At 37.9% G+C, this 22,130-nt stretch overlaps 1 protein-coding gene across 1 annotated transcript in view; it reads right to left on the bottom strand.

The window, feature by feature from the left end:
* Window positions 1–16,042, bottom strand: part of notch2 (notch receptor 2) — a 50,630-nt gene extending 34,588 nt beyond the window's left edge. Inside the window, 2 exon segments of the mRNA XM_008407101.2 lie at window positions 1,261–1,342; window positions 15,685–16,042. Of these exon segments, the coding sequence (XP_008405323.2) occupies window positions 1,261–1,342; window positions 15,685–15,757 (155 nt within the window). The 5' untranslated portion in view covers window positions 15,758–16,042.
* Between the last annotated feature and the right edge of the window lie 6,088 nt (window positions 16,043–22,130).

Below are 22,130 nucleotides of genomic sequence, written 5' to 3' on the forward strand. Positions count from 1 at the left end.
ATGTTTATACTAAATAAAAATAATATAACCATACTGTAAAACATCGGTTCCCTAAAACTCTGCTCATGTTTGTGTTAACTGCACACACAGTTCCACATTTAGTCAGGTCTTTTTTTGGTTGCTGAAAAGTTTCTACCAATATTACAGTTCTCACTATGTACATCCTTTAAGTGGTCACCATGACCATCTCTTATCTCTCGAGATATAACAACCTGAATGAAGACCACAGAATATCATATCAAAACCAACCTTCCTTCACACATTGCATTTATCATTGTGACTTAAATTCAAAATCCAATTAATTTTTTGCCTTAAACAATGCAAAGCCTTGATTAGAGAAATGACAAAGCCTAACTGACTCCAACAAAGCTTTATGCAAACTGACAACAGGTAACTGCACCTGCAGGAAAAATGTTTACTTGACCTTCAGTTAAACAGAGAAAATGTTTAATACTGATTAAGAGCTGTTGGTTTTATCTTCACTTTCTACAACGGCAGCCAAGTACTTACATTCCAAAAGCTCTGGGAACAGACACGTTTCAGCATTCTCATCACATCTGATGAAACACGATCAGGTTCATGAACCAGCTATGGTGCGTTTTTTGTCGGGAATTGGGCTTGGGAGTGGCAACAGAATTAAAAAGAAAGCTCAGGCCTAATTACAAACTAGGATAAGTCATCAAAAAGTAGTAGTTGCACTCTTAACGTTGCAGTCCTTTTCCTACATGGATTCCTTGATTACTCCAGTAGAAGAAAAAATATATATTTTTAGCTTTTAGCTGACATGGACTTGGCACTCTTTGATAACTTCAATTTCCTTGGGATTTGGACAGTTTCCGTTTATTCTGTTCACACTGAATATGTGTGTGTGCGTGTGTGTGTGTTGGTCTGGACTCATTAAAAGTAATAACATGGAGAGAGGAAATATGTCTGTTGCTTCTTAAAGTAAAATGTTATTGCAACAAGATAGTTTCCAACAAACCTCAAACATGATGCTAACATAAAGGCATTAAAAAACACATTTTTATTTATTTTTTTATTTACTAATGGAAAAGTACTTAATCAAACAAAGCAGTCTGTCAATCAAACAAAACCTCATGATCCCCTGAAGAGACTGTGGTTGGCCTAGAAGCCATATTTTTTGGCTTGGGCTTTCATATCCAACTATTACACAAATGCACTTCTACATCTGTAGACATGCACAGTGTGACCTGGTGAAATGAAACTGCAATGCTTGTGAATCTCGCCAGTGGATCTTACCTGCAGTATCCTGTGCCATTGTTAAAGGTCAGGCATGTTGCGTTGTTAACACATGGCGCCTTTTCATCCACACACTGCAGACCTGCAAGAGACATGAGTCATGTTAAACAATTAGAGTAACAGTCATTAATTTGCTGCTAAAGGTTCGGTCAAAATATTGAAAACAGATCAAAAATCAGAACAAGATAGCTTGTATATAATTAAACAGGCCCCTTCTAACTACGGAAATGTTTGCTTTAGCATGTTTTGCAGGTAAGATTTGACGATTCTCACAGTATCACAGTGCAACAAAAAAGTAACAGTGGCAGAAATATTGAGTTTCTTATTGAACCATTGATTTCCTTATTGAAATGCATCTGTGTTGGCAGGATGACTTAATTGTTGTCTACTCTGAATTAATTAAATGAAATTCCAATATGTGCTACAGGTTGTATTTAGAAAACCAACCATTGAGATTACGACAATTTGTTTTAACATTATTTTATGTATACCAATGTAAATGTGAGATATTATCACTTCAATACACAAGTATGTAACTTGTGTAAAAAAATATGATTTTTTTTACATCTGTTGAAACTGTCACTATGTCATGACAGTATGAGACACATAATCTGTGGGGAAAAATCAAACTCCACTTCCTTCTCCAAGTACTCCAAGTGCTAACTAGATACAACTAATCAGAACCAATCAATCACCATCTCGTGTGGCGGTGCTCATCCTTCTCTCTCCCTCCCCCTCAGCTCTCTGCTACGCTGTGGCTTCTCCCCAGTCGTGAATGTTCAGGCTAATTAGCAAGACCACAGATGATGGCAAATACACAGTTTTCCTGTAATGTTAAGGTGTTTCTCTGCCACCAGCACACTAAGTAGTTAGTACACATGGTTATTTGACAGTGCCAAGACCCTCCTCCTGGCACTGTCAATCAATCCTGGCTCTGATTGGTTATTCTTGGTTGGGAGTGGAGCATTTCTTCAGACAGCAATAATAAGTTCAAGAAGAAAGTGGAGGAAATTGATCTTTTCACAGATTATGTGTCTCCCATTATACTGTCACAAAATAAAAAGTAAGAAATGTAAAAGTTACATATTACAGCTTTAAGTGAAAAAAAATTTTCTATAAGGAGGAACATGCAAGCTAAAATTGAGTTAAAATTAAACATAGCATTGCCTGTTAATCCTGGAAATCTTTCAAAGGAAATGGTAAGATCCCAAAAGCCTGCTCTAAATCTCCTCTCTTTGCTTATTTTAGCAGTAACATTAGGCAGCAGACTGTACTCTCTTTCCCAGCTTGGCAAAGCCATCCTGGAACAAGTCATCAGCCACGAGCAAGCCGGATGGCTAGGCAGGGGGAAAAAAAAAAAGATCCCGCTGAAGACAACAAAGGCCAACTATTCCCCTTCCAATGAAACACTTATTGCCAGACACATCAGCCATTGTGCCTTCAAGCCACCAGAGACACATGGCTCAAGAGGTCCTCACGCGCACCAGGCCAAGACAACATGCCAAGCAGAAGTGGAGTTTTCAGATTTTATTTATTAATTGTGATATAGCTGGAAAGCAACGCTTAATGGATGTTTTTTATTAAGAAAACTGGCTAGAGTTATTACCAGTAGTTAAAAAGTATTTTTTTCCTAAATAGCCTCTAATGTATTAAGATGCTTTTTTCAAAACACGTGGGCAGGTCAGCTGATTTTGAAGAAACTGTGTCTTCGCAAAACAGTCATTGCATTACAGGAAGTGCACTCAGCAGTTGTGTTACTTCCTGCACCTAGATTAATCTCAATGTCACTCAACTTAGGAAGTCCCTGTGATGACACAAACACCAATATTTGGGCTACTTCATGTACTTATGAAGTGTCAGACGTTTATTGCAAATGGTTGTGTATGAAGTATCTCTGAACTGCTGAGGCAGGAGAGCAACTGCAAACTGATGCCTTCTAGTGTGGCAAACAGGCATACCCATTTAGACATGGAGATACAATACGCAAACCCCTGTGAAATTTATAATCCTACAGCTATCCACACACACACACACACATGCACACACTCACGCATACACACACAAACTCAGCCTTTGCTACTACTAGATATCTTTTGAGTAAAAAAAAAAGTGTAGGCTGCTGCATAATGAAAACCACAGAAAATGCTTAGCTATTTTAGGACTGCAGAAGTAGATCGTGCAAATACTGCAACAAGAATTTCTTCATCCTGGCAAAAGTAAGTAGAATTTTATTTCACTTTAATGTTTTCTACATCAGAACAAGACAAGTACATGAATCTATTAAACACAAATTCTGATAAAAAGCAACCATTACACTAACATAAATAAACCACATTGTGGAAGTATTGAGTGAAATTATGGTTTCGATGAGTAAGTAGAATTGAAGTCTTGTTCCATTCACTGATCATCATCACGTATGTTAAAAAGAACAAAAGTCCTGATATGTTGCTGCTCTCAGATATTGAAGAATGTGGTAATTCAATAGCAAGATGGAAAATGCATCAGCAATAAGATGAACCGGTTAAGTTTTTCCTGGATGATAGTGAGTTTTAGGTCCGGTCTGCTCATATTGGTCAGGGCAATAACCAATAAAACATAAGATACATGTACTCTAGGTTCTTTAACAAAGTTATTAATTCTGAATCTAAGAGAAAACTAGAGAACATTTCACTAACCTTTAACCATCTCCCAATAAACTCAGAACTGAATCAAAATTCACAAAGTTTGATGTTTTTACAGGTCAAACATGGTTGGAGTTCTGAGTTTTGATATATTTAAATGCAACTATTCTGGTTTTCTGCATTTAACCTGCTCATTCCTTAATCAGTGCTGATCAAGAGAAACTGCCCAGTATCAATCAGCATGAATAATAGCCGAACAAACATCGCTTCTTTGGATGTGTTACATTGAAAGAGCATTCCCTGAAATTTTCAAAGCTCTGCCTGAAAAAAACATCCAATTGTGCTTCAGAAATACAAGGCTAATATGAACATTTTCAAGAGGCAATTCATTCCAACAGGAGGGGTAACATTTCTTGCTTTTTCTTTTAAAGCCACAGCAACCATATGCCAACCATATGGCAATTACTGAGTCAGGGGTCAAATCTCAGGCTATTTGTCTGACTGGTATATCATATCCTTTCCTTGAAACTGCATCGCATAACTTGACAAAACCACAATAGCTAATAGACAAAGCAGGTAGAAAAAAAAAACATAAAAAAAGAAGCTAATTAAAACAATGCAAATGAACTTAATGTGCATAAACACACGTCCACAAACCTGACTGCTCTTCAATTTTGTCCTTGGAGAGATGTCTGACGCTGATGTAGTCATGCAGAATATATTTTTATCAAAGTTATTGCTGTTAAAATTACCAACTTGAGGTATGTATGGATCCACAGCAACACAAAATCTAATCTAGACAGAAATTCTTCTGGTAAAACCTTTATAGATTTTGAATTAACATTAGTCCTCTTTAAGTTGTGTAGCATTTCAAACTAGCTTTTCAAACATGTTGTTGCTGACTACAGCACCACACATGCTAGCCAGAAAGCTAAAAACACCCTAAGTAAGCCACACAGCAAAAGATCCAAAATAGACATGGATCTCTAGCAAAGAAAAAATCAAAATGAAGAAAAAGGCTTTATTTCAGACAATATGTATACTTTTTATGTCTATAAGTGGCTCTGCCTACAACATGAAATTCACTCTGGCCTTACAACTTTTATTACTTGTTACTTAGTTCATCCATTTTAATGAAACATAGATAAACAAAGAACAGAAGCTCAGACCAAAGGCCTTTGTTACCCCAGCAGGTTTGACAAGCTTCCGATTCTACCTGTTGTAACCACAGACGCGATAGTCTTACCAAATTTGGGACATCCTGCATAATACCACATCAGCAGACACATAAAGGTCAACGACCTTATCCTGCAGGGGTTACCAATGCTCTGACTTAACGATTGGAAAATGTTTCCAAAGCAGACTTATTGGAAAATAAAACAAGCAGGAAGTTCACACACTGTGATCCTGAATGTGAACACCAGCATTAGAGCTTTTTTGCATGGCTATTCTCACACCTCACTATCAATGGAGCACAGATAGAAGTAGTTCCCAGGAGTGAGAACCTACATTGGCCCGATCGACCAAGTCAACAGTAAAACAAAAACCAGACTGTGTCGACATTACCTGCCTGACTGACTTCAACCATGAAATGGAACCTTGTCATTTCAATAAAAGTCTTTATTTCTGTCTAACTTCCAGCTCACCTTTTAGCTTTGTGCACTTTTGGTCTGCATAAGTATGATCAACATGAAAGGTTTACATGTAAAACAAACTCAGTGAAAAGCGAATGTTAGTGTTTACAATTTGATGAGACAGAGGAGCCTTGAAGGAAGCCGACTGATAGTAGCTGGGTCTTGACAGATATTATCAGACTGCAAATAACAGATTACGGTTTGCAGTTGTCAATAACCTCCAGACGATAACATCAATGAACACACAGAATGTCAGGGTGGTCTGCTAAACTCCATCAGATGTTTTGACGACTGTGGGAAGGACATGAACACAAACAGTAGCATTTAAAAAGTTTTTGACCTGTTTCACTACACGTGTGCTTTGTTTAGAGCATAACATCTAATCATATTGTGTGGATAAAGATTCCTTTTCACTCAAGTATGCACACATTCCTGTTAAAATTTAAACTTTAAAATATGACATCATGCTGGGTGTATTATAAGACTGGTGGGCCACCAGGCTTTACTTGTGCCCCCACCAGGCTAAGCATTGGTTATTTATTTAAGTCTTTTTAAAATGTTTGCATTTTTAAGACTTTATAGTTGGTGTTCAAGTATTAATCTTCCAACATTATAATAACATGTAATTATCAAGTGTTATTTTCAAATTTCCTGACAACTTTAAACATTTTCTAACTCAAAAACACAACAGGCTGCTGGATGAATGATTGTCCTGGCAACCAACTACAGTGCTTAGCAAGTTTTCTGGGGGAAATCTTGATTATGATTGTAACTTGTATAACTTACGGTACTGCTTTTTCTTTGCAGTACCATAAGTCCTCCACAATTTCTCGAAAAGGAAACAAATCTTTCAGGTTGAAATATAAAAACAAAAGAAAAGGCGCAATAAGCTGGTGTCATAACTTTGTACACCCTTTAACTGTTACTTCCTAGAGCACATTTAGATTAAAATTCAGCATACAGTCTTATTTTGTTGAAGTCTATCAACATGGAACATCTGAACTTGATAATATTTGTCCACTTGAGACTGCAAAAGTTCAGCATTTCTATCAGATTGTGGGGTGAACTCTTGTCCAAAGCTCTCTTGAGATGACCTCCAAGATTTCCTATCAGATTTAGTTCTGGACTCTCTAACAAGGCAACTTCAAAGCTTCCCATTTCTTCAGTGAATTCATTTTTGTGTCAATTTGGATATTTGATTGGACTCAACATGATGCTGAAAAGCTAGATACATCTTCTTCTTGAGTCTTCTAGCACATAAGTTACATCTGCTACAGATAGAAAACATGACAGCAATATTTTCATTTTGGTGTCATTTTCTCCAAAAACTTTTTTTCCACAGCTGGTGGTTGAATGAAAATGTCTTGTTTTTGTGTGTGTGTGTGTGTGTGTGTGTGCGTGTGTGTGTGTGTGTGTGTGTGTGTGTGTGTGTGTGTGTGTGTGTGTGTGTGTGTGCGCGTGCGTGCGTGCGCATGTGTGTGTGCATGCGTGTGATACGCCTAGTCAGTTTAAAATCACATCGTAGCCTTCTGCAGTGCAATCCAATTGAATCATGACTAAAGACTCCCACCTTTTATCTAGTATCTTTGTACAACCAGGCTATTTTGATGCTCTGCAACCTCTAAACTACTGCTAAAGTTAACACTGGATACTAGGACATGTGAACTTTATTTCAGGTTTATCAAATTCACTAGAATTAAAGGCAAGTGCAAAGTAAAGAGGACTAAATGCTGAGATTAAATCAACTAATGACACCAAAGTTATTTCAGTAGAAAAGCTTTACAGATTATTTATTTTCTTAGTTTGATGAGCTTCAAAACCAGGAATTTAAAAGGGGTGTGTACGTGCGAAAGTCACAGTATATTATCTGATTGCTTCAACAACTGCATTCTGAAAGCAGTTAATATTAGGGATCAGGAATGAAAACTACACACATATCACCCCAAAATCATAACACTGGAGACAGGTTTGCTTACATTTAGAATAAAACAGAAATGGCAGATAAACAAAATTGTTCACTCTTGTTTCTATCGTCAGTTTATTTCAGTGTGACATTGAAATTATTGTCGTGCTTCATTTACCACCAACTATTCCCATAATGCGGATAATAGCAGAGGGAGGTTTAGCAAACCGCGTCGCCCCTGTTTTCTGATGGAGGACTTTTCTGCAAGGCCTGAGTTGTAATTGCATCAGAAAGCAGTTGTTCACTTAGAAAAGGTAACCAAGCAAAAATGACTACATGTAGAAAGTCCTTTTACATGTTCTAAAAACCTTCAAAAGCTAAAAATCAACAGTGCTGTATTTTCATAAGTTTTGGGTGAAAAAAATATAGGAAAAGAAGTTAGTACGACAAAGCCCTGTGTCAACAATGCAGTTAATCCATGTTTACCTAATTTAATCAAACCGGGCCCTCGCCCTTAATATTGCAACACCTTTTCCAGCAGCTAAAAGACAAATACGCGACACAATTTTTTGTTTAAAAGATTTTGTTTTTGTTTCCATCATTTCAAATAAGAATCACAGTAATTAACTAGGCTGTGTCATAAATGAATGTCAAGAGCTGCATGTTAAAATGGCACTTGTACGTCTTTAAATACCGCATTAGCTCTTGGAGAAGAAATCAATGTTGTTACACTGTGCAAGTATTAAAACCTGCCACAACCTGTGCGATATATCTGTAATGTGGCATGCTGGTGTATCACAGATACTCTGAAATACGTGTGACGAATGTTTGTGGTATGAATTCTTCTACAGAGTGGAGATGCTTGTGATAATTCAGCAAAGCAGCTTGGCTTACATTGAAAAAAGATACCCCACACTGTGTGCAGCACTTTCAACACAGACAAATCACAGCTGAGCAGTTACTGTAGTCTTCCCAGTAAGCAGTTAGCTAGTTTGTACCAGAGACTACTCAGGACTACATTAAAAATGCTTTAGTGTAACAGCAGTGCAACACAACAGCTGTTTCATTTGCTCCTTCTAGTTCTTTAACATTTGTGGTGTTTTACAGCAATGTGACACCACAATGTCTTCGGCAGGATAGTAGGACGGACATCCTTTGCTGTTAAAAACAAAAAAAAACAACTAGCTCTGGTTTGCTCAATCCACAAAGAAATTAAAGTCATGAAGGTAAGCAGAATGAAGAAAAGAGGTTTTGAGCTAAAAGCTGTGGATTGATAAGAGGAAGTAATTATGAAACTGGAGTCAAAAGGCAGCGCACAAGCGGCTGTCGCTGACAACTGGCACATATCCATACAGGAGAGGGCAGGAAGTTGTTGGCGCTGAGTGAGGAAGTAACCCCATTTCCTGGAATTGCTCCACAAGCCTCTTTATCTAGCAAGGTAAAAAAAAAAATGTTGCCATGGCAATTTGCAATAAAATACTTTTAGCTCAGCGTGAAGTAGAGAGAGAGAGTATGAGAGCGAAACCTCTAACTAAACAGTATTACCCCGAAGGGAGCTTTGCTGGCCCACACAAACAGCACTGGGGCCAAGCGGACGATCTCAGCCTAAACCTCACACAGGCTTCAAGGTCTGCTGCTTCAGATTCAGGGTGGTGTCTTAACTGTACAGATAGATGAACGCCAGCAAAAACAGGTAAATCATGTGATTAACTGAGATGTCTTAAGCTAATTCTCTAGATTTTTTTTCAGAACTCTAAACCCTAATGTATTGCAGACTCAGAGTACAAAGGGTTTCAAGAATATCACAGCCTTTTGTCACAGAGTCTGTGATAAGTCACCAGTAACAATCAAAATGCATAAAAACAGGTCAGTGGTTCTTAAAAACTAAAAGTGTGGTAGAAACAAAGAACAAAAGAAAGCCATTAAGTTCGAGGTAAAAAAACTTAGTGTCAGTCGTGGCCCTGCTGCTAAATGCTTGGAAAACTAGGGAGAGTCTTAGCAGAATATAATGTTGGGCTGAGCTGTTTTTGAAACACCAGGACACCAGAGCATACTGTTGTGCACATGTTACAGTCAGCGTGCGTCAGAATGTGATTGGAAAAGCAGACAAAAACAAGGTGAGCAGTCCAGAGAAGGCAAATCTCGGGACTTTCCCCACCCTTTTTCATATTCAGAATTCTCCTCCACTCAAAGCATTATGTCTAATCATTTCTACTCTGTTTCAATCACGGTGGCTAAAGATGATACATAGTCTGCTATCTTATTATCTGGATGTTTTGATAAATTTTCACACACTCGGGCTACTCGGTCACCGCATTCCTCACCCACGTAGCTAAATGTATTAATATTTCAGTAAATATATCTGAATAGCCAGGATTACAGGCTGTGAGAAAATATCCAAGGCATAATTGTTACTATCTATTTAGCTATCAGTATTGAACACTTTACATTGAAATAGGTCATAAAAATGATTGTCTAATTGTACTTTTATGATGAGAACTATTAGCTAAATCAGAAAACATTCCCACTTCTTGTCTGTGGGAAAGCTTTTTGCCTTAAAGATTTCCCGTTCTCCTCCATGCTACAATCTGATGTGTAAGTCTGGTCTAAATTTCATTACCTTTAAAAAAATTAACTAATTTGTAATCAAAGAAACTTTCTAAATATGTGAAGGAAGATCCAACAAGCATGTTGTTTCTGGATTTTTGCACAACTATTGATAAATAAAAATACTAATTTAGAAGAATGAAATAACAGCATTTTTTATTCTGCCTTCTGGTATTAAATTATCAATGCAAAAGCAACATTACAGGTCTCTTTTACATGAACAAACTTAAGAATTAAGCCCAACCTGTGATGTCAGTGTAGAGTTCAGAGAGGACAGAGATGATGATATTTTATATTACAACAAACAGCCACAATGTTACGCTCCAATCTGGAGGTCAGTAAATAATGCTGTCTTGTGGGCTGTTCAATGAAAATCTTTGTCTTCCAGAGCATAGGCCAAAGCTTGATGGAGATAAATCACATTTCACACCACACTCCGGCTTGGGTCAAATGGAAGTAAACCATGCACGGCACAATTGATGGCCTTTGTCGGTCTGCACAAGCAGCGCGTAACGCGCGCACAAACAGATGCACACATGCATGGTGGCTTGTCTACTGTTCACACTGGGCTAAAATATGTAACCATCCACATGCCCACACCCAAAGAGTGGCACTATGTCGTGTGGCACAACAATGACACCAACGCTTGTTCAAGAAGGAGAACGTTGTGCACCTACTCGTGAGTCAAACTGCTTGTCCCCTGCCTCGCTAAGCTCTGAGGCACTCAGCTTTATCGCTTTGTTTTGTGTAATTATGAAAGCAATGACGGCATTAATCTTAGACTTTTCCAAATATTCCCAGCCATCAAACTTAAATGCTTTGAGATTATTGATTCCTTTTTATCTATGCCAGGCATATGTTCTCACAAAGATGACCTAGAAAGCTTTTATATGCAAGAATGCAATGAATCAACAGTATGATTATACCATGGCTTCGTTTCACATAGAAAGATTTAATCAGTGTTGTTTGCAACACCAGAAGATGACTTAATATTTACACAATTACATATGATCTTAATTTAGTTTGCCAACGGGGGGTTAGCTGTTTTCACTAATGAGAATAAGAGATGTTCACAATTTAGTCAGGACAATTCAAACTGTTGCTCTTCTTGCATAAACTTCAAAAATATCAGATGAATTCATAGGGAATGCATGGGAAGCTTTGGATGGAATGCACAGGAGGATGAAATGAATCTGTGTTACTTTCAACAAATACAACAAATACAACAATGGCCTTTAAGGATTTCTGTAACTGAAGTCATTCACATGATCCCCCAATGAGGGAAAAGAAGCATACATGCTGGCTGCCACAATACAAAAGGAGCAACTCTTTAATAGCCTGCACACCAAGTCACTGTCTGTATGTTCCAGAAAACTATGTGCTACATTCATCCGTTAAATTATCTTGCAAACGTACTGCGGACGTTTTTCTTTACTGGTGCCACGCCCCACATATAAAGCACATTTTTTACAAGCTGACCTTGTTGGATCTCTACAAACCACATATGACCATTCTAACAATGGAAAGACAATATATGTGCATTGTGCTTCCTGACCCAAAAAAGCTGGCATATTTCTAAATAACAGTGAATATTCCAGAAATTTAAAACCCACAGAGGCATGCTGGCGCAAATATTTCACCCAACAGGTGAAATACCCAACCTGGAAAGAAGAATGATAAATTATAACGTATTTCTACAATATGATATTGTGAAGTTTCTCTTTCTAAAGATTAACATGTTGTTTGTTTCTTACCACATAAAGGCTAAACTACACTGCTACTTTGTCTATGTCTTTGCTCATAAATGTTAGTGGCATATACAAATTAGGATGAGGCATGTATCAAGCTATAACTTCACTTTGCCAAGTGCTTTTAATGGGATGTCAGAGAAATTGCTGAAGTGACTGAAGTTCATCTCCAGATTTATTAAACATTGATTAACACAGCATCCCACCTGTTGCTATGCACAGCCCGTCAGCTTGCTGAATGTCAGGTACTTCAGTGTTAAAAATATTTCCAGTCTCAAAAAACACATACAGTCCTGGTGTGGACATTAAAGGAATGCAACACGTCACTCCCATTAAGAAACTGTTTAAAATCCCACAGTTTTGAATCTACAAGTATATGTTAAGCAGCGGACTGCAGGCTGGCTACCGAAGCACACAACCCGCTAACTAAACAGATAATAAAGCTTTTTCCGCTTTTGTTACTCTGTTAAAAACATTGCAGCAGGTTTTAATACCCTTCACATTGGTAGTAATAAATTAAACAAGTCTGTATTTGAGCCTAAGTCAATAAATCAAATTCACCAAAATAAAGGAATGTTGTAGACAACTGTCATTTTGTATATGTCACCCAGTTTGAATACATTGGCTGAATGAATAAACAAATCTGAATCATCACCAATTTAACAGTATGAGCAAAAGTTGATTGCTGATTTACGCTTATAGAATAACTTACACTGAATGGATTCATCAGTTGTTTGCTAAAAAGTAGTTGACAAGAGTGTTTCAATCACAATTAAGGAGTCACTTCACATATTTTTTGCTATTTCCACTCAAAAAATGTAAACACTGTTCCATTAGGGGTTAAAATCTAAAGGTTGCAATAGTTTTAAATGGGACGGGAAAAGCGCAGTGCCTCAAACAATCATTAGCAGGTAAAAACACAGAAAATAGAAAGAAAAGAAAATCCCGGTGCAACGAGTGTAAGTGTGTGTGTGCGTGGGTGTGTGTGCGTGTGTGCTTAAGAGAAAGAAGGGGAGGGAAACAACAGAGAAGGGAGGAATGTCAAACACCAACAGCATTCCAGTGTTTCTCCTTGCACAGCCTGCAGCACTTCTATATTGTGTTTTCGTCCTTTGTGTGATATCACCATTCATAAGTAACTTATGGCGCATGAAAAAAAACCCAGCATGACCGAGAATAAAAAAAAAGAAACACCAACGAACATCAATCAAATGTGAGCTAAATAGTTTCAAAGACCTTTGATGTAAAATATATTTAACCACTTTGGTACATTTGCATGAAAACTGCATAGCAACGTTTTAACTCATATCCACAGCAGAGTGTCACACTACACCCTGTGAAAATACAAAGCTGCCATAATCAGAAATATAAGAAAAATAGCAAATTAGCACACAAGTCAATTTCACACATTAAGAAGGTTCAACACTTGCATTATTATTATTATCCATAGATCAGTTCATTAAGGATCCTGGTCAGTTTGTACCCCACTGTGTACTAATGTGTTACCATTCTGAACCCATACAAACCCTTTTGTTACCATGTACTAAACCACGTTTATTTTTCATTGTAATTAGATACTTTACAAAAAGTAAGGACATAAAATTCTTCAATCTAAACTGTAATGAAACTTTGTTGTATAATTGAATTGTAACCGACTTTAAATTGAACTCTCCTTCCTCTGATTGTGGTTCTGACTCATGGATAGATCAGATAATGCTTCAGGATTATGAGCCCTGATCAAATCAAAAATAACTCTGTGTAACCTATATCTGATCAACAACACTTAATCAGAGTGGCATAGTCACATTTCCTTACAGTAGACTATGATCAGATTTTAGAAAATTACTTTAAATCAGTGATTGCTAAAGAGGTACAAAACCTTCCCCCATTGGATAAGAACAAGTCAAAAGACTTAGGTATAAAACAGCCAATTACAAAAATATGAAATTGTTAAATTTCTTAGATACTGAAGATATTCTGTTATTCATGTTTCTGTTCGTGGAACCAGCTAATTCCAGTTGTAAATATGTCCTTTCCCACCATGTGCCTGAGGCCTGCATCTTAGGAAAATATGCAATTTTGATTATGTTATTTAATTATGCAATGATAATATCAGTTGCAATTAGTCCACATTTCCCTAAATTTTCTCTTTGTTTTCCCATCATCATCATCATCATCATCATCATCATCATGATTTCTCCACCACTTTCCATGAGTTGAAGTTTTTTTTCCCATCCAGTGTATGGGAAAGCTGACCAATACACAGTGTGAGTTGTTTCAACTGCCCAAATATGTTATTTGCATACAGATAATTAATGCGTGTCACCTGAAATATAATAGCTTTAACAACATTGCATCCTTTACAACTGCAATAGTGCACACACTGTTGTTGCTATGATGATATATTGTGCAGATTTGCTGTAATTGCATTAAAATCATAAAAAAAGTTTTTGTTGTAAAGAAGGAAAAAGACTTTTCCTCTACTTACTGCTTGCTTGATATGAGAATACATATTACATGCAAGTCACAATTTGAAGTTGGGGAGTGAAAGGTTTCTAACCTAACCCGATATCAGAATCCAATATGGCTGCTCTGTTTATAAAATCTACTAATAGCCAATAAGCAATAATGTACGGGGACTTTGTTTTGATTTGTGTCAAAAACACAGCAGTGTACAGCTCCTCCTTTGGAGGCCATTTTAGGATTATTTATTGAATTACTCAGTAAATACATCAAAACTATGCATTCCCTACTTACAGTCAATAGCTCATAAACGAATAGCATTTTTTTTTAACTTCTGAAAATCTGATAGGAGGTCAGGGAAATGGATACACGCTTTGGCGGGTGAATGGGGATAATCTTGTAATTCCTAAACTTAAAATGGCTACCTGTATAAAAGGACCTGCAGGACGTTTTATTGCTTTATGTGTGTTAAAGTACTTAAAATAAAAGGTACCCGAATTGGTAAAAAATCAGAAATCGACAACTCAGACCTCATAGAAAACCAGAAATCAGTATTCAAAAGTAAAAGTCTCATCCCCACTTCCAACTACGTGAAGGGATCATTACATTCACAAATTACATATTCTCTATAAAGCTGTGATTGTCTGCATGAGTATTTTTAAAATGAAGCAATCTGAATCAGTCAAAATCTGAAGTCAGAAGGTCAGATCTGACCAGGTCAGGAGTGCATCGCTATGTTTCACCCTTCCTGCCCTTTTATCCCACACACTGTGAAGATGTGCACTTGACATTTAACCCAGCAGGTTGAAAATCTTACAGTGGTAGCTCACTGTTTTTGATAAGACAGAAAAGGCAAGGATTTTGCAGCATATGAACCATAAAACTCAAACAGTATCTAATCCATCGTTACTGACAGCTCTACTAATTCAGCACAGCAGCCTAATGAATGTTAAGTGTCCATTTTGAGTTTTTTTTTTAGCTCCGCTTGAAAACATCTGGACAGTGGTGCAACACAGCTCAAGTTATGCCCATATTATCAGAATTAAACTGCTCAGTTATTTTAAATGTAAAATACATTCCTGTAACATTTTAGGAAGAAGGCAACCATTTTACGCACACATTTACAGTGCATGAGTAGGAGGTAAAAAAAAAAAAAGTTTGGTAAAAGGTGTGAATAAAAAAACCACGCTTGCACCTATTTTTAGGCAAAAAGAACCATATTCACCGTAATGTGAACTTCCCTTGAAGTTAGAGGGTTATCTTAACTTTAGCTCAACTTCTTCTTCGCGTAACTATAAAGTCAGACAGCAGCACATAGGCGGTGAGCGAAGCAAAGGGATGCTATGCCTGCCCCGTGTCTCTCAGATGCCGAGGCAACAAAACGTGTTTCACAAAAATTATGAACTTGTGCCAAAACAATTGTACAATTCAACAAGTAGAAAACTTACCAAAAGTTAGCCGAGTGAAGTAGAAGACCAAGACTAGGGCCTTGCCAAGGCAAAAACCGGGTATGTGTTCCATATTTTCTGTAAAATCCACATAGGGCAGCCAGCCCAAAAGTTGAGCTGTCCCCCTTCAACGGTTACTTCTCAAAAAAAAAAAGGTCTCAGTGGAGGATTAACGCGAAATTTAAATGGTTTAAAATCAGCTTCAGCGGCTACTTACAACACCCCATTACTCGTCTACATGTGTTCTACGGGTTGTTTCTCTAAAACGGTGAAAAAAATACCCCCGTCAAAAAAGTTAACTTCATCTGCGTAGACACGGCGCTGAAAAAGTCTCGCACCTCTCTACGCTGCCAGAGCGCTGAAGTGTCACTACCACTGAAAAAAAACATATCCTTCCGCTGAAACCCAGGGGATCTATTCGTTAGATTAAAAAAGATGGCTAGTCTTTAAAATAACAGGGTCTTTGTATTTAAGGCAGCATTAATCGGCATTTTTAAAAAAATACACGGGAGAAGAGACATTTTGTCGTAGATAGGATGTGTAAAAGGTGTGAAAATATACAAGTAGTCGCTCTTAGTGTCGTTGTGGCGGAGGAATTTTTTTTCTCATTTTTCTACTTCTGGCGGAGTCTGGTATGACTCAAAGTTAACCCGTTCAATGAGTTTTCTTTCTTCTCTGCTCACCGTGAAATGTACGGTTTCCCTCGGTATTTTTTTTTAACACCTACGCCTTAAATGTCTGCTTTTAAAGTAACCTTAAGTTACCCTGATCATCACCATAATGCGCAGCCAGGGTTCATGTCCACAGTGAGGTGTCAATCACTGCTTCCAGGTAATCTGAGCTGCAAAAAAAACTGGAGTTTACATACAAAGTAGTGGTGGATTAGCAGACTAGAACATATAACAATGGTTGATAACTGCACTAATAGAGTCAATAAAGCTGTCCGCACACTACTAAAATAAACTGTTAGTATTTTTAAAAACTTGTGTCGCATTTTTCATCGTGTTAAAATTAACATTTCTGAGTAGAACTTGGGTAAGTTTACCAAACAAAATAAATTTACAGTGCGTTTCAAAAGCATAAACGTCCAATATCTCAAGGTTAAATTACAAAGATGCATTATTTTAAAACGTTGTCTCGTCTGCCCCTCTTTCCAAACATAATGCCAAATAACTAGAAAACAAACAAACCTGCTCCAGTGGGAAATTGAATAAATAAAATAGCTGCATTAACAGTGCAAATCTTTAAACTGACGCTTTGTTGGGCGACTTTGTTATTCAGCTTCAGCATCCATTCAAATTTGACTTGAAAAAACAATCCCCAGTCGTTGTTTGTTGTTGTTTTTAAACTAAAAACAATGTCTTTTAGTTTGAAGCACAGTATCTTTATGTTTTATTGGAAGAAATAAAAAAGCGCAGCTACTCTCAGAACTGTATGAAAGCTTTTGTCACATGAAGCGATATTTGCAATAAACTTCTGCAGCTTCTGTTGCTGTTGGTATGTTGGCAGCCTTTTTGATCAATTTTCCTTATTCATCAGTTTTGGAATTTTGTAAAAGTATCCAGTTTAATAACTTCAGAAATATATAACACTTTCTCCAAATGCTGATGACTGGCTCCAGTGTATACTGGAAAAATATACATCTTTTACTTATACTGTTTAAAAAGACACATAACTTTTTTTTCTCACTGTATGAAATTAAATAAGAATATACTGTGTTCTTCTGTAATAATTCGGAGGTACAGAAATCATAGGTATTTGCTAAATCCTAGAATGATGGGTAAGATCACTTTTGGTTAATAGTTTTTTACCTATTTTTAAACTCAGAGATATAAATAGATTTCCTTGGTACTCATTTGAATTGCCTTATAAACCGTATTGCTGGAATTTTGTCCCATTCCTTCTAATAATGCTAGTGTAACTATGTCAGGTTTGTAAACTGCCTTGAATTTCAGCTCTTCTCACACGGCTTTGTGGTGGCCATTCCAAAGCATTGACTTAGCTGTCCTTAAACCAATCTGCACTGTAACTAAACTGGAGATAGGACTAAGGTCATTGTCCATTTGGAAGAGCCATCTGTGCCCATGCATGCTTTAAGTTGCTGTAATGCTGTTTTGATATTTCCACATAATGACCCATTATGTTCCTTTGTTTTTAAGCAAAAACACCCCCACAACAAGATGCTGACCCCACAGGACTTTCACATTTGGGATGGTAATCTCAATATTCCAAGCTTTCCTCCTTTTCTTCCAAATGTTATAGTAACAACTCCAATTATGGCCAAACACTTCAAAAAATTAAGACCCTTTGTCCATCTGTCTGTTTGCAAGCAGACCTTTGGCCTTGTATGCTTTTTGGAGTCATAGGTTCTTCCTTTCTGAGTGTCTGGACGTGGGTTGTTTCGCTATGCATGGGGACTTTTACCAGTTTCAGCCAGAATCTTCTCAAGGACTTTTTGCCTATATTTGGGGTTGATTCACACATTTAACAGAGATGATTGTTCATCGCTGGAACAGGAAAACCCCCTCTCCTTCCTGAACACTGACATTCCTATGGATTTTTTATGATTCTATGATACATACTTGCTTGGGCAGGCGGCATTTTCAGAAATCTGAAAAGTGCACCCACAGATGAAACTAACCTCTGGAGATCCACAATTTTCTTCCTAATATCTTGCTGAATTTCTGGATCACATATACACCGTCCTAATGTAATAGTCTAAGCCCTTTTTCTGCCAAAAAAAATTATTATTATTTTTTTTTTTCCCTAAATCATCTTTTGGAAATAAAAAGGGGATGATATTTTTGCCAACATCTTTTTTTTTTTTCAACAACAAAACAAAAATGACAAAGGCCATTATTTTAGGAAGGTGATGATATTTTATTTTTCTTTATGTAAAAAAAAGTCTCAGTAAGTTAAACTTTTTGATTTGTTATCCCTGCAATCCTGTATTTGAGCATAATTATAGTACTGTCACTCTTATGCTTTATAAGCCACGATAAATCTCAGTAATCTCAGACTCGTTATCCCTTATCAGGGTGAATAATCCAGGTGTAAATCACAGGTTCCTCCCAAAATGACTGGGATCTTCTCATGTCTCTTCCTGGTCATTTGTTTATCTTTACACCCCATTAGAAAAACACTGCTGAACCTCCTGCTGCTGCGAGCTGCCCTTTGTCCTCTATTCAACCCCGCTGAAAAGCCTGGAACCAGAGGAGAGCAAATTGATCTCCTCAGGGGGTTCGGACCAAGAGTGCTTTTGTTGCTCTGGCCAGTGTCAGACTTTTGCTCTTCATGTGTGGCTTGTTATCAGGTGCTGGCACAGCGGCTTTGCTCAGACGTTTGGTTAGACGCACTTCATATTCAAAAGGTCTGCCTTTTGGCCTTGTGTTTTCTTTCCCCCCGCCCCTACTATCCGCTCACTGATTTGTTGTAAGACGATCCTCTCTAAATTTGTTTGTAGGGTCATAAATGAACCTTTGGTGGATCCAGTCTCAGTCTGAGAGTGTACAGTAATGTGAGATGCATCTGGTCCAAGGATCACTCTGTCTGCAGGGCTGTTTTCTTAGTGATGTCACTCCAGATGTGGGCTTCTGTAGTTTGGGAGAGACGAGTTGAGAGCAGGGTGCGGCTCTGCCGCATAGGCAGAAAATACTGATTAGTTCTTCCTTGCCATTGCACTGATGAAGGGTCTGTGAGAAAACACTTGAAAACAAGGAGCTAAGAAAGCGATGTATTTCTTTAAGTGGTCATACTGAATTCACCAAAACCCAATTTTCTGGATTTATGTGGGGAGGGGGGGATCTATTCGCTTTCACAGAAGACTTTCAATCCATTTAACTTTTAAAATTTTGTCATGTCACAAGCACAAACCTCAGTGTGGTTTATGGGGGTTTTTTTATGTGACTAGCCAGCACTTAAAATAATATAATAAAGTCATGCAAATAATGTTCAAGCAATCAATATTGAAAGCAATACTGAAAAGAATATGAATCCGATGAAGATCCTCGGATCAGGTGGAATAATCTGTAAAAAGAACAAGTTATACACTCCACAAATCTGACGTTTATGAAAAAGTTGCAAGAAGACAGCAAATGTTAGACGGAAGTCAAAGCTGTTTTTCAGTTTGGCACAAGTCACTTTGGAGGTATAGAAGATGTGTGGAAAAAGGGTACTGTAGTCAGATGAGGCCAAAACTGAACTTTTTTTGGCCTACATGCAAAAATGTTTTAGATGTAAACTCATTAGTGGCCACAAAAATCTTGAGACTGGGGTGAAGGTTCACCTTCCAGCAGGACAAAGACCCTCTACATTCAGCCAGAGCCTCAATGTTCTTGTGTTAGAATTTTGTGCAAACCTAGTAGAGACATACCCAAAAAGAGCAGCAGCTGAAAATTGCCCGGAAATATGAAATATTGACTTGTTGTAGTTGATCCATTTTCCCCTCTGTGCACCACGCAGGGCCGTTTACCAGGTTTGAAACATGAGCAAAACTCCTCAGTATGTTTACCTTGAGAAATAATGAGATTTGGTTAAGTATAAAACAGGCTTTAATGCCAAAAAATGATTAAATATTACAAGCCATGCAAGTCATATAAATGGAAGAGATACAGAGAGACATTCACCCCTCAGGTGAGCTGACATTCACTCAGCTCACCTGAGGGATGACACCAAGTGAAGCAAAGATTGTAGCACAAGTTCTGCTTTTAGTCTGCTCTTTGTTCTGTACGGTAGTGTAATCAGTTTCATTTTGTTTATGTGTGCCTGTCACTAGTCTTATGTGAAATGGTTATGTGAGCAGCAGCAGTATGTGTGCAATTAGATAAGAGAGCTATGGGGAAAGACACAGAATCCATACCGGACTCATACGCATGCCAAACTTTTCAAATTTTTATTAGGAAAATATTTGTTATTTGAAATGTATTCATTTACTAAGACATCATAGTTTTGCACTATTTTGTGTTGACGATTCACATGGATTTGTTCAACAGAAGGACCTGCGTTTCTGGCTGTGAAGCAGCAAAATGTGACCAAGTTCAAGGGGGGAAAGAGAGGTAGGAATATTTTTTTTGCAAGACACTGCAAATATACATCGGCATGAAGTCCACTTTGAAAAGAAAGAAAACCAAAGCTGTGACCTCACCACTTCAGCTTTAATGCGGTTCATTTTAAATCACCTCCCGTGACTAGTAAGCCTTTGTATATCAGGTGTACTGCGGAGCAGCAATAAAACTTGGCCTGGATCACAGCCATCAGCAGCTGGTGAGAGAGCAGCATGGCAGCTCTCTCACCAGCTGCCATGCTGGTGAGAGAGCTGCCTTCATCAGTGTCGGGGGGCTCTTCACACTGATATGGAGCTTCATCAGTCAGGGTGACTCCAGCTGTCAGACTGTAGATTTATTCTCTCTCACGGCTCTCGCAGGGCAGATAGTATTGACTGATTACGCTGGGGAGGATATGTGTGCTCTGGTGTGCTCCCTCTAACCATAAACATGCCATCTTCCCACAGTCCCACAGCCATGGGAAACCACATCCATACCTGCTGCTCAGGAAGAATCTCTGCCTTTACGTTTTGGACATCGGAGCCGGTGTGAAGTGTGCATCTGATGCCTTTCTATAATTAGCAGCAGCAGGGAATGATACACTTTTCATTTCTTGGCTCTGGCAGCTGATTTGCACGCATCAGCAGCTGAACAGAACAGAGGTTCTGGTTTCCTTTAGCTTCAAAGACCCTTTTTGCTCTCTGTGCACTTATTGAGTCGACGCAATTTTTGTCGCTGTTCTTATAACTAAGTTTTGGTTCATTTAATTATTGACAACTCGGAACTTTGCAGCTTTGTAGAGATCTACGAACCTCAGACGGCCCAGAGTAAATCTTTCATGACTCATGTGCGTTTCATCAAGACTTCTGTTCCAAACAAACTCTGATTAATATGAAGCTGCCTTTCTGATGCTTTGCCTCATTGACAGGAAACTAGAGAATGTATATTTAGGTTTTGATAATCACCTCTTCCCTTTTTAGTGATATGCTAAGGCCTCTGCAAAAAAGAAAGAAAAAAGAGCAGTCAGTATATCTTTTTTGCACTAGCATCCTGTTTGCAAAAGTATAATTTACGTATCAATTGCCGCAGTTTGAAAGTAAATAACTTGCGTAAAATTTGAAGCTGATGCCCTGATAGGTATAGAGTCGAATCTCTCCGCACCGGCAATATAAGCATCGAGTCGACAAGAAGCCGCATCGCCTCTAGTTTAGAGGGCGATGTAAATCAGACTCAGAGGTTTCCAGGTATTTAATCGACTTAAATAATTTTCCTGTGTGAACTTCAAGTTTTACGACTCAAGTGTCAACACTGGGGACAGTAATGCTTTCATAGGTGAAAAAAAAAAAAAAGCTCACCAATCCACTCAGTGTCGGTGTAATCATTCACTCGGCGAGGCATGGGATA

This window comes from Poecilia reticulata, linkage group LG4 (assembly GCF_000633615.1).
Source record: "Poecilia reticulata strain Guanapo linkage group LG4, Guppy_female_1.0+MT, whole genome shotgun sequence".
NCBI classification, from domain to species: domain Eukaryota; kingdom Metazoa; phylum Chordata; class Actinopteri; order Cyprinodontiformes; family Poeciliidae; genus Poecilia; species Poecilia reticulata.